Consider the following 13,090-nt stretch of genomic DNA (forward strand, 5'->3'; position numbering starts at 1 on the left):
TATAGTTTTAAAATAATAATATATTATTATTTTAATATTTCAAACTAATCATTAATAATTTAATTATACTAAATTATTAGGATAATACATATTTAAAAGAACAGAGATCCTTGTAATACTTTTTAAATTTTCATTATTTTAAATATTTAATTACACTTTTATAAACCATTATTTATTATTTTAAATTACTGTTAATAATTAAATTGTAAATCGACTCAGAAAACAATTAAAAAATAATATAAATTAGCAAGGGGAAAAAAATCTACGTACCAATAGCCCAATAAGTCGGCCCATTTGAACTTATGAGGAAGCCCTAGGCCCTTCCATCTTACTTTCATTCTCACGTCCGGCTGCTTCTACCATCTCGCCGCCGCCTCTCTCCGGTTCCGCGCGAAAATCCCCTTCATCTTCCTCTCACGTGCTTCACGCCGTCTACTTTTCCGTTTCAGCATAGCAGCTCAGCATCGCCGTCGTCCTTCTTCGCCTCCGCAGTCCCCTCATTGCGGTTTTGCACTGATTTTCTACTCTGTTACTGGTAGTCTCCCATCTCAATCTATGCCTTTTTTCTCACTTGAACAACACAAATTAAGGATTTTCTAATGATTCAAAGGAGAGCTTGTTTGATTTTTCTTTTAAAAAAAACCAATAGTCGATTAGCAGCGAAATAAACGCAAATCGGACGTGGTTTGCGTTTGGATGCTCTGATTTGGACAAGAATCAGTCACCAAATTCTCTTTTAATTTTTACCTTGTCGAAGCTATTTTGATTGGTCCATCACCTTCAACCATATTTGTATTGTAGATTTGTAGATTATAGTTGAAGAAGCCAATGAAACTAATTTCTTCTTAAAAACATTGAAATTCTCTCCTATATGGAATGCAATAATCAATTTTACTTTCAACTTATGGAAATTAAACTTGCATGCTAGGTATCTAGTTCATGTGCTTCGTTAAAAGAGTTTTCGATAATGTTCAGAAATATTAAATTTGGTGTCTAGTAGGTCCATAACTTTTAAAAAACGTCAAATATGTCACGGACCTATTACAAAAGATATTGTAATTTAGGTATTTGTTGGACACAAAATTGAAAGTTTAGGGACCTATTAGACATTTTAAAGTTTAAAAACCGAATAAACATAAACCTTAAGGTGAAAGTTTTGTTGCATAACCGTTCAGACATCCCATCTGTGACCTGTTTCTGTTTTCTGTATTTTTCTCTAACTCTGCTCATGGTTTTTTTTTTTTTTTTTTTTTTTTTTTTTTTTTTTTTTTTTTTTTTNGTCATACTTTATTTGAATACCGGTTCTTTAATTCCTTCGTCTCTCGGCAACAAGTTCCATACTTGAAACATTGATGAAATATTTTCATCAAATATTTGGATGTCTAATATCTTCTTTTAATATCAAAGATTAATATGTGTGAATCCGGTTGCATTGTGTGTTTCTTTTACCTGTTAGTGTTATGTGGGGCATTTTTTGACTCACACTTTTTGCTTATGCTTTCGTCCAGGTTGCATCTAGTCCTGTAAGTTTCACTTGGGTGTTCGGAAGTCTCATTTGGTTGCCTCAACTTTGCAATGACTGAAACCACGTGAGCTCTTTTCTTTTTTGTGGAGTTCCTTCATTTTTTCTTCGTATTTGCTTGTTTTTGTGTCTTAATTCTTGAAGGATCTGGTCAACATAAGGGCTTTAAAACTTACTTTTGGCAAATGGCAAATGACGAATGGCAAACTCTTGTCTTCAAAAGGAATTTTGATTATGAATTTTCTGCATAACAGGTCTAGGATCTGTGTGAAGAATTTGCCTAAGCACATAGATGATCATCGCCTTCGTACCTTGTTCTCTGAGAAAGGAGAGATTACAGATGTTAAGCTCATGCGCACCAAGTATTTTTCATACCCTTGTCTTGATTGTTTGAATGTTTCTGCCTTTGGTTGTGTCGTTTTGATCCTTATGAGATAAAAGAATGAATTTGCTTCATATATTTTGGTTACAATATGCTATTTTCTTCTTCATTTTTTATTTTCAAGGGATGGGAAGAGCCGGCAATTTGCTTTCATTGGGTTCCGCACGGAACATGAAGCTCAAGAAGCGATACGATACTTCAACAAATCTTTTCTCAACACCCACAGGATTGCTTGTGAGGTCTGTAGTATATTTTGGCTTTGGCTTAGTTATTATTTTGGTATTTTTCATTATTGGTGTTGTATATTTTCTTTCTTGCTCTGGGAAAATTCTGTTCGTGAACTTTTTCCACCATAGAAATTTGAACTCTACTCTCCAACTGTGCTGTACCGAAACATCAAATGATTGATGATTAGAACCAAGCACAAAATTATTAAAAGTAAAACATAACAAAACATTGTGATATTTTTTGGAAATCAAAGGATTTAATTATACTATTTTCCACTATATATACAAGGGGCTGTTTGTTCATTCATTTGCTTCAAGCGCTCAAATGAAAATGTGGAAAAGTTTAACTATTAGTTGGATTTATAATGTTATAGTTGTAATTAAGGTATGCTCTTAGCAGAATTTAGGAGGACAGTGGAAAACTAGAGGGTTTCAGGATCATGAGAGTTTAAATACCTTAGGTTTGTTGATGGTTCCGTTGGTTTAAGTAAAGATGTTTTTGTTGCCTCTCAATGCCTTTCAATGCTTTGGGAATGTATCAAATTCAGCACAACTGTTTCGACAATTATTGCAAACAAAATGTCATTTAGGTTTTGTGTGGGCATCTGTTTAAAGAGAGACTATGCCACTTTTATTTTTTGGATTACATGTGGTAAAAACTACGATTTGTTGGATGGAGAGAAATAAAAGTCTTTGAAGAGGAACTTTTGTTTTCATGGAACTTTTGGACCTTATCAAATACCTACCTTTTTAGTTGATGTATTTTTTTTTTTGGCCAATTGTAGCCGTCTTTATTTTGTGTTTTGACTTTTGGGTTGCCTTTGGAGCTCTGTGATGGCTTGGGGGGCACTTTATTTTCCTCTTGTGTACTTAAGCTTCTGTGATGTATATTTCAGTTTCAATTAAAAAACATAAAGAAAATGAGATACAAGGTAGGTTTCATATCTTTGATTGATTTGTATTGCAATGCCAGGTCATTTTGCGAAGTACCTTGATTAAGTATTCTGTACATGAGATCTTAAGTTGGAATCATCGTCTTCGATTTGGTTGAATTTTTTTGCTTGTGTAGTGATAATTTGTTAGAGTGCATAGGTAGAGAAGAAATGTTCTGTAAAATCCTTAGGCCGTGAAGATACATATGTTGATTTGATTGTGACTGATCCTGATTTTCGCTTTCCAGATTGCTTGGAAAGTTGGGGATCCAAAAATTCCCCGACCATGGAGTAAACATTCTAAAGAAGAAAAGGGCACTAAAGATAAGACGGAAGTAGAAGATGACAAAAGTATAAGTCTTTTGGTATCTAAAAAAGAGGGAGACAACCTTAAATTGAGTATTCAAGATGATGACCCTAAAATCCAAGAGTTTCTTCAAGTGACACAACCTCGGATTAATTCAAAATTGTGGGCAAATGACACTTTGACGGCTCCAGAAGACGGAAAAAGCAAGGAGAAAGCAAGTAAAATGAAAACGGTGGGTGGAAGAAGAATGGAGTTGGTGAATGTTGATGGAGATAAAGCTGAGGAAACGCAAACTGCACTGCATAAAAACCCTGCTCATGATGATAAAATTTCGGATATGGAATATTTTAAAAGCAGGGTGAAGAAAACATGGTCAGATTCAGAGGCTAGTGATGTTGACAATAGTGACGAGGATGAGTCTATAAAGAAAAAATTGGAGATAAGGGACGTTCCGATGGTAGATTCCAAATTACCACTAAAAACAAAAGCCAAAGAAGAGGGCCATTCCAATCATTGTGATGCAGATATACTCAACCGGGAGAAATCTTCATCAACTCTGGAAGATAAGAAGGATGAAATGCTGGAGAGTGGTCGACTTTTTGTTCGAAATCTGCCATATGCAGCAACGTAACAATACTTTCTGCAATCTACAATTGTTCAACTGTGCCATTTCTTTGTTTTTATTTATAATTTATTCATACCAATTTGTTGCAATTGAAGATTTTTTTGGTTATTTTTTGAACTTTTATCAGCGAAGAAGAGTTAGAAGAGCACTTCCGAAGATATGGCACTGTCTCAGAGGTACATCTTGTAGTCGATAAAGATACAAGGCGTTCTAAAGGCATTGCTTATATCCTTTACACCGTTCCAGAATCTGCAAAAAGGTATTTGTTTGGTGAATGAAATTGTTTTACTAGTTCCATTGTTCCTATTTGTATTTGTTTGTCCTGACATATTGTATTTCTTGTGGCTTTAATGGCCAATCGGGGATATATAGTTAATCTCAATATGCTTAAATTTTCTAAATGCTGCTAGGTCTCCTCATGAAGACATGCCTTACATGATTGGTTGAATTTAGAAATTTTTGGGGAAATCGAAAATTGAAATTACTAATATTTCGTTGTGATTTTTCTCTTTGTTTTTGCTTTCTTTTGAACTTCAGATTTTAACTTCAAAATAAAGAACAAGAGTATGCTTGGTTTTGTGCCTGATACTTCTTATACATTCTTGAAAAATTGGGCCTATTAAGAAAAATTTTCAATTATATTTTAACTGAAGGGCACTTGAAGAATTGGATAATTCAATTTTCCAAGGGCGATTGTTGCACATCATGCCTGCTCAACTAAGGAAAATATCCGAGAAACCAGAGTAAGTTCTTCAGTGTATGTTTTTTATGCCTGGATTGCACAATTTTGAATGCTATAGTAAATATATTTAGTGGAGAATGTCGCTCACTTTACAGGGAAAATATTTTAGAGGGCCAAAGGTCAAAATCCTTCAAGCAGAAAAGAGAGGAAGAGAGAAAAGCATCTGAAGCTAGTGGCAATACAAAAGCATGGAATAGTTTATTCATGCGCCCTGATACGGTATGACGTAACCTAGTCTGTTACTTCTGTCCACTTTCTTGGATCATTATTTTCTTATGAGAAAAAGTGCAAGATGCATAAGGTGACTAGTGGTTTGCTGTCCGTAAAAAAGCCATTGTATGAGTGAAATAATGTGGCATATTTTCTAAGAATTGCAGAAAGATGATTTAGGGTGTGTTTGAATTACTTTTTATAGTTTAAACTCTTTTCTTAAATTATTTTTAACAAAAATGTTTCTGTATCTTACATTCCTAAAGAATTGCTTTAAAGAACAAAATTGTTTGGTTGTATTACATTCAAGAAGTGACTATTAGTACAAATATGTTATTTTTTTCTTACTTCATATTCTGAATATATTTTGAGGATAATCAGTCCATCACCTTAAAGTCATTTTTTAATGCTCTATTTCTGAAGTGTTTAAACAAAAATAGGTTTTAAATTAGTTCATTTTTTAAAATACTTTTTATTTATTAAGATATATATATATATATATATATATATATTTTAAAAAAGAACTCTTGATAAACTCAAATCACTCAAAAAAACTACTAAACCCACTTTAAATTAGTAATTTTTCTAAGGGTACTTGCAGAAAAAAGTGTTTTTATTTAAGTATTTTTCTTTCCAAAGCTATTCCAAACACACTGTTACTATGATAACATTGCACGAAATATATGTTTGAGCATAATATGAGATTTTGAGAGAATAATTTCCTAGGTTCAGGCACTTGCCATATGTGATCTTTTATAGTCTAGATGGATTGTCTATCCCCGGGTCTTGTCCAAAATCTCATAAATGACCTTGAAGATTGTTCACAATCTGTTAAGAATGTTTCCTTCCACCTCCGTCTTTATAAAAAATAAATTTCAGTTGTGAGCTTATTGTCAGTCACCTTGATGGCTTTTGTAGGTGGTTGAAAATATTGCTAGAAAATATGGTGTTAGTAAGGGTGAATTACTGGACGGGGAAGCTGATGACCTTGCTGTACGAGTTGCTTTGGGTGAAACTCAAGTAGTTGCAGAGACAAAGAATGCTCTCACAAATGCTGGAGTAAATGTTGCATCTTTAGAGGAATTTGCTTCTGGTAAAGCTGATGGACACAAAAGGAGCAATCATATTCTTCTTGTGAAAAACTTGCCTTATGGTTCTTCTGAAGGAGAACTTGCAAATATGTTCGGGAAATTTGGGAGTTTAGATAAAATCATCCTTCCACCAACTAAGATATTGGCTTTGGTAATTGTTGCTCTCTCTCTGTCTATATAATATATATTACAAGTTAATATATCTTAGGCGTAATGATTGCTCTATAACACATGAGACTAATCTTACAAATAAACAATTTCATCTATGTTATCAATTATGATTTATTCATTGTCGTCTTTTATTAGCTAGACTGATCAAAGCACCTTTCAGTATTGGTGGTGCCAATGAAATCTTTCAAAACTTTACCATGTAACTTAATTTCACCTTTATCTTCTAACCTTCGACTGCTTTTATTTTGAGATACAGGTTATTTTTCTAGAGCCATCTGTAGCTCGCGCTGCCTTTAAAGGTTTGGCATACAAACGTTACAAGTAAGCTCATTCTCTTTCATTATATGTCTGAGAACATCTGTAGTACTTTAATGAGTTGAATTTTACCATGCAGACATCATAGTTTAAAGAATATTATGTTACATCTAGCTAAGAACAACTTAATATCGCATCTAACAAAGTTACATAACAAATTTCTTTCCTTGGGAATCAAACAATGGAGATTAGAGATTCTAATTTTGTAACTCTCTAATCAAACATGTTTGGAGCAAATATGTCCACCGTGCAGTGCTGCCTTTATTCTTTGCCTTCACTCTTAGAAAGATAATGTTTTGCTTTAAGGTTTTCAAATTATTTTAATATTTAGGTTAAATTGCAAATTTGGTCCTTATGATTTAGAAAAAATTAGAATTTAGTCTCTATGGTTTTAAAGGTTAGAATTTCGTTCTTATGGTTAGATAAAACCTCGATTAAAGTATAATTATAAGAAAATAAGAAAGAACTACCAGATTCTATCTATATCTAATACTAGACTCTTAAGCATAAGGTAGTTTAAAAGGGAAATCTATATACCGGTAGGGACTTTAGGAGTGCTATGATATCCATTATTTTTCTATATACCAGTAGGGACTTTAGGAGGCTTTTATCAAACCATAGGAACTAGTTCTAACATTTAAAACTAAAGGGACTATTTTCTAACTTTCTCCAAACCATATGAATTCTAACTTTCTCCAAACCATATGAACTGAAATTGTAATTTTACCTATAATTTGATAGTATTACCTACTAGTGAGGGATGGTGATGTGAGCATGTCCACCCTTTCTAATAGTGAGGGATATTTTTGCTACTTGAGCGTGTGAAGACATTTTATTCTAACCTTAAATCTCTACCCCACGTGTTTTTGAACTAAAAAATAATAGTTGGGTTTTCCCCCGTGGAAGTAACAGTTCTTTCTTTTTGACATTATATTAGGGATGCTCCATTATATTTGGAATGGGCTCCTGACAACATTCTTAGTCACAATCCAACGCCAGGCAATGTCAAGGACGAGAAAGTTGGTGAAGGTGATGCTAGGAGGGTGATATTAGAGCAGGCAGTGGAAGGAATATCAGATGTTGATTTTGACCCTGACAGGGTTGAGGTTTGTTTTCTGAGTCTTTGTAATAGTTATCCAGTGGAGCAGTACATAGCCGATCATCAACTAGTTTTGTATCTTGCATGTAGCATTCATATATTTTCTTTAATATTTTTAAAACATGGGAGCTTAGTTATCTTGCCTATCCAATCTATTTACTTGCTTTTTGTTCTATTTTCTTCAGTCGCGATCTCTTTTTGTCAAGAACCTCAACTTTAAAACGACTGATGAAAGTTTGAGAAAGCATTTTAGTGAAAACATGAAAGAGGGAAGAATATTGAGTGCCAAGGTAAAATATTATGATCTCAGCAGTTTATTTTGTTGATCTCAAGAAGTTCAAAGTTTTTTAGCTTTATTTCTTGACTGCCAGGTAAAGAAGCATATAAAAAAAGGACAGCATGTCTCGATGGGTTTTGGATTTTTGGAATTTGATTCGGTGGAGACTGCCACAAGGGTCTGCAGTAACTTGCAGGTGATTGTGCTTTCAAGGCAAATTTTTATTTTTATTTACATTGCATATCAGTTTAGGCATAAATTGGATTGCTTAATTTTTTTTCTTTGTATCAGGGAACTGTTTTGGATAGCCATGCCCTCATCTTGCAAATGTGTCATCTCAAGAAGGATGATCAAGGGCAAAGAAAAGTAGATAAGGAAAAGAGTTCGACTAAAATACTTGTAAGAAATGTGGCCTTTGAGGCTACAGGGAAAGATCTAAGACAGCTGTTCAGTCCCTACGGACAGGTGATTGCTTATCTTTGTTGATTAGCTGCGGCTGCCTCTGTTATTTTCATGTTGGGATCTGTCTCATTCAACTTGAAAACATATTTTCACTAATTTGGTTTTCATTATTGCAATTGAAGAGGTTTTCATAAACCATGAACCACGCACCATAAGCACAATAATATCCGTACAAACCTTCGTATTGTTGCACCTTCATCCATTGGTTCTGAACACAGTTTTTCATATAAAGCACTGATAATCCTCTCGTGAGTTTTGCACAGCTTTTGAGGCAGTGACAAGTGCTTTTAACAAACTAAGAACACTTTTCAACGTTAAATTGATCCCAGATCTATCTAAATATCTACGGACATTTTTGTTCATGAAAAAGAATTTTGTACCTCTAGTTGGTTATTTACAAAGATTTGATACCTCTTCTTTCATTGAACTATATGGTTATCACTTTGTTTTTGTTAATATTTGCCCTTTTTTTTTTCAGATTAAGAGCTTAAGACTGCCAATGAAGTTTGGAAAACATAGAGGCTTTGCATTTGTGGAGTATGTTACAAAGCAGGAGGCGCAAAATGCATTTCAGGCACTTTCAAACACCCACTTGTATGGTCGGCATCTTGTAAGTCTTGAACTCACCTCGTGAATCAACCGCTTTACTTTTTACTTCATGTGGTGCTTCAGTTGCTACATAGTGTAAACTCCAAACCACGATGCATTTCTTACGAGTTTTCTAATGCAACAAACAGGTTTTAGAGAGAGCAAAGGAAGGCGAGACCTTGGAAGAATTGAGGGCCCGAACAGCTGCTCAGTTCAGCAACGATCACGATAAGTCTCAAAATCCAGTTTTGTCCAAGAAGAGGAAGCAGGTGGATGACTTTGAAGAAGACAGTAAGAAGTTTTTAAGGACTGATTAACCATATTTAAGGTGCATGGTAGTTTAGAAGATTACATGATCATCAATTTTGTTTTGTTTTTGCTTGTTAGTTTGTACCATATCTCGTCTTCCAGTCCCCTTTTGATCTATATTATGAAGAGCTGCTTCCCACAGTTTTGTACTGTTTATCATAGGAATTAGTGTAGCATTTTCCTCTGTTGTCCTTGTCTAAAATATAGTTTGTATTTAATTTCATATGAACGTTGAAATGTATAACAGTTCATTTGATTTGTATAACAATCTTGTCATTCTACCTTCAATATTCATTTTCTTTTCTTTCATTAGATTATGAGTTTAGTAATGTAAGTGTAATAAATTTGAATTTTGTGGCTCTTAACTGAGGATGTTTGGATTTTTCAAAACTTCAGACATTTATGAACTTGTCAGCGTGTTCTTGTGCCGATTTTCTTCTTCTAGAACAACAACTCTATTATCATCCAAGTTTGAATACGAATGTTGATTTAGCTCTATAATTGAAGTAGATTCTGAGAATCATAAGGTGAAGCGAGTTGGTGTTGTAAAATTTTGTGATATGATCCCAAATCACCACCTTTGTGGCTTTAGCTGATAGCTTTAGTCTTCCAACAAAATAATATTAAAAAGATTAATAATAATTAGTGTATTAAACAATATTGGAGGTCTATTTTCATTCCATATCAATTAAATAAATACCGTGTAAAATTCAACTTTCAAAAGGTTCATACATATTTGAAGGTTGGGTTCGAGTTCAGAATTTAGGTTAATTCTAATGAATTTGAAAGGAAATAATCATCTTTTTATTCTAAAATATAAATCAATTATATGGCAAAAAGAAAAGGATAAAGATTTGGCCTTTTACTAAAAAAGAACTTTAACTATGTTTTTCTCAAACACAAATATAATTTATTTATTTTTTTGCTAGATTCCAATTTATTCTAGAAAAAATACTTTAAAATAAACACTTTTTAAGAATTAAGCATCATGATGATAATGCTAAAAGGAGTTGAATTTTAAACCACTATTATTGAGAATATTGAATAGTAATTTTAAGGGTTGTTAACTTATCCTTCCACTAATATAATTATGAGGCTCGTTTTAAACCACTTTTATGTATAAAATATGGGGTCAGTATTTCACAAAATGGGTAGCAAAAGGATGTATAATTATGATACTCAAGACTATGCTTCTGATATCTACTAGCACTTGGTGATAGTGCATGGAAGAAATGTAAGCATATATAATCCATATATAGTGGAGGAAATAGCATAATGATTCTAATTTCACCAACCTTATAATATATAGTGCATGAAATAGTGTTACTAACTTTTGTTTCGTTACAAGATTCAGCTAGTAAGCATATGACGCGACATATGTTGATATGAAATTTCATCGACAAGCTACTATTGAGATCCATTATGTTGATTTCATATACTTGGTTGAACATCAAGAACAACAATTAGTAGAGAATGGATTCAATGTCTTCTCTTTATTGAAAAAGAAGAGTTTAATTTCAATTAGATTCTTCACCAAACACGTGGACAAATAACTTGCGATATCAAATTTACACCTACATCAGTTCACTGTATACTTTATTAATTACCAATAGAATTGATATAAAGAAATTATCGTTTTTTATTTTATTTTATTTTTTTATCGAGTGGCTCGTAACGTCTAACAATTCTGACATTCTTTTGTAATCTTCGATATGTGAGATCTCACCTAGCAGACACGTTTTAAAAACCTTGAGAAGAAGCCTGAAAGGGAAAGCCCAAAGAGGACAATATCTGCTAGCGGTGGACTTGAGTTGTTACAAATGGTATCAGAGCTAGTCACCGGGCAATGTGCTAGTGAGGATGCTGTGCTCCCAAGGGGTGGATTGTGAGATCTCACATTGGTTGGAGATGGGAACGAAGCATTCTTATAAGGGTGTGGAAACCTTCCCTAACAGACACATTTTAAAACCGTGAGGTTGACAACGATAGGTAACAGACAAAAGCGAACAATATTTGTTTAGAGGTGGACTTGGGTTATTACACAATATACCATAGATGTTGAGAGTGCGACTAAAATCGAACGTAAAGCAATAAAAACTTACGTTTAAAATGAACAATATTATATTATTGTGAAGACAAGTGGAGGGTCGTCCCTAAGGATGTAAAATCTTATTCCCCACGAACTACCCTAATTTCGTGTGGAAATAGGGTTTCCATATTTAGGAGGTGACCCAACCTTAACACAAAAAAAAGGCAAGGCACAACATTGTTAGTGACAATCCAGCTTGACCCATGAATGGCCCTAAAGTTTGGGGACGTTATCGTTACTTACAAAAGACACTGGAGAAGTAGTGAGGGCAGGCGTCATTAGCAAACATGAACAGTTGAAGCAGAAACAACAGTGCAGTTGACATTGGATGATGCCCAACCCATCCCAACTTGTGGTGCTCACTCTCTTCTATAACACTCCTTTTCAATATCAATTTCACTTCCTTTCACGGAAAAAGACCATGGTACGCTCCGGGTGCTCGTCGTTTGCATAATTTGGATTTCATCCGCAACTTTAGCCTCTTCACAAAATAAAGACCTTGCCTTTTTCGAACATATCACGAGCATCTAGCACCAGCCTAGAAAACTATTTAACATATTCTTAGATATTCCCGATACGGTAGAACAATGCATGTTGTTAAAGCAACTTTAACTCCATGGGCTCGAATATGTCTCTTAATTAGATGCTTTCCTATGTATATGTTAGGACGATGCCCAAATCCCCTTCCTTGAAACTCCACAAGGAGCTAAGGTCGAAGCTAAGGTTAGAGGCATGTGTCTTGTTATCCCATGACCTGCTGTGTCTCTGTTCGGTTCGATTTAGATCATGTTCTTTCTCCAGCCAAATAAATTTACAGTTAAAGGGTTATCGTATAAATACCATAGTTCAACCTAGAGAGAACACGTCATTTCTCAATACTCTAAATCTTCGTTAGGTTAACATTAGAGCTGATGTGGTAAGCACCATACCAATGTGCAAATTATTTCTCTTTTGCATTCGATGTTCTTTCCAAATTAAACACATTTATTGTTATTGTCACGTTTAAGGTCGGTGCATTTTTACTTTCCAAATTTTAAATTAATGTCCTAATGATTAATTTAAAATTATTTTCATTTGATTTTATTTAAAACATTCTCAAAATTATTTATTTTTCACAAGTCCAATCATAATTTCTCTATAATTTACCTTAATCTCGACATTTAATACACGTGTAAAAGATACATTAGTAAACTAATTTTATAATAATAATAATAATCAGTTTTTTATAATATAGTCAAATCTTTAATAGGTTATTAAAATATGACGTGGAGTGCCATCATCCACTTGATTTTACAATTTGTGTGCTAATTTAATTTGTAGGACAAATTATTATAAATTGTGTGTTTAATGATGCAATAAGAACGGTACAAATCTAATACACTCTTCTTAAATGAATAATAATTTTTTTTAATTTAATAATACTTAGAGTCAGATCCAATGTCCCATATCTTACTCGAGAGAACATATCAGAACTATACTTTGATAAATAACTAATCTAATATATATATATATATATATATATATATATATAATGAAAAATTGTAAAAATATAATAATAATAATTATTATTATTATAAAAAAAATGGTACTTATCATATAGGTAAAATATTTATAAGATGAAATGGCTATCGATATTTAAAAAAAAAAAAATGGTATTACCAAATGACCAAAAAACCCTTGTACTCCAACAAGGCATTTGGATATAAAAGGGAGGTGTGGTAGTGCAAAATTCTTCATCCCAT

The 13,090-nt window shown here is 33.3% G+C and overlaps 1 protein-coding gene across 3 annotated transcripts; it reads left to right on the forward strand.

Moving 5' to 3' along the window:
- The first annotated feature begins 322 nt into the window (after positions 1 to 322).
- Positions 323 to 9,547, forward strand: LOC111789175 (multiple RNA-binding domain-containing protein 1). 3 transcript variants are annotated; one of them, XR_002814294.1, is made up of 17 exons: positions 323 to 535; positions 1,509 to 1,589; positions 1,777 to 1,884; positions 2,029 to 2,143; positions 3,312 to 3,997; positions 4,123 to 4,254; positions 4,649 to 4,738; positions 4,809 to 4,956; positions 5,866 to 6,189; positions 6,466 to 6,530; positions 7,462 to 7,630; positions 7,809 to 7,913; positions 7,995 to 8,096; positions 8,192 to 8,365; positions 8,841 to 8,972; positions 9,100 to 9,453; positions 9,497 to 9,547. XR_002814294.1 is itself a non-coding variant. In XM_023669840.1 (16 exons), exons 2-16 carry the CDS (start codon positions 1,576 to 1,578, stop codon positions 9,265 to 9,267), a joined length of 2,532 nt encoding a protein of 843 aa, XP_023525608.1. In that variant the 5' UTR covers positions 323 to 535; positions 1,509 to 1,575; the 3' UTR covers positions 9,268 to 9,547. The 3 variants fall into 3 exon arrangements, 2 of the variants coding, with proteins under 2 accessions (XP_023525608.1, XP_023525617.1); XM_023669840.1 differs by having other exon boundaries at positions 9,100 to 9,547; XM_023669849.1 differs by having other exon boundaries at positions 324 to 535; positions 4,833 to 4,956; positions 9,100 to 9,547.
- The last annotated feature ends 3,543 nt before the right edge of the window (positions 9,548 to 13,090 follow it).

Source organism: Cucurbita pepo, chromosome LG01 (assembly GCF_002806865.2).
Source record: "Cucurbita pepo subsp. pepo cultivar mu-cu-16 chromosome LG01, ASM280686v2, whole genome shotgun sequence".
Lineage (NCBI taxonomy): Eukaryota > Viridiplantae > Streptophyta > Magnoliopsida > Cucurbitales > Cucurbitaceae > Cucurbita > Cucurbita pepo.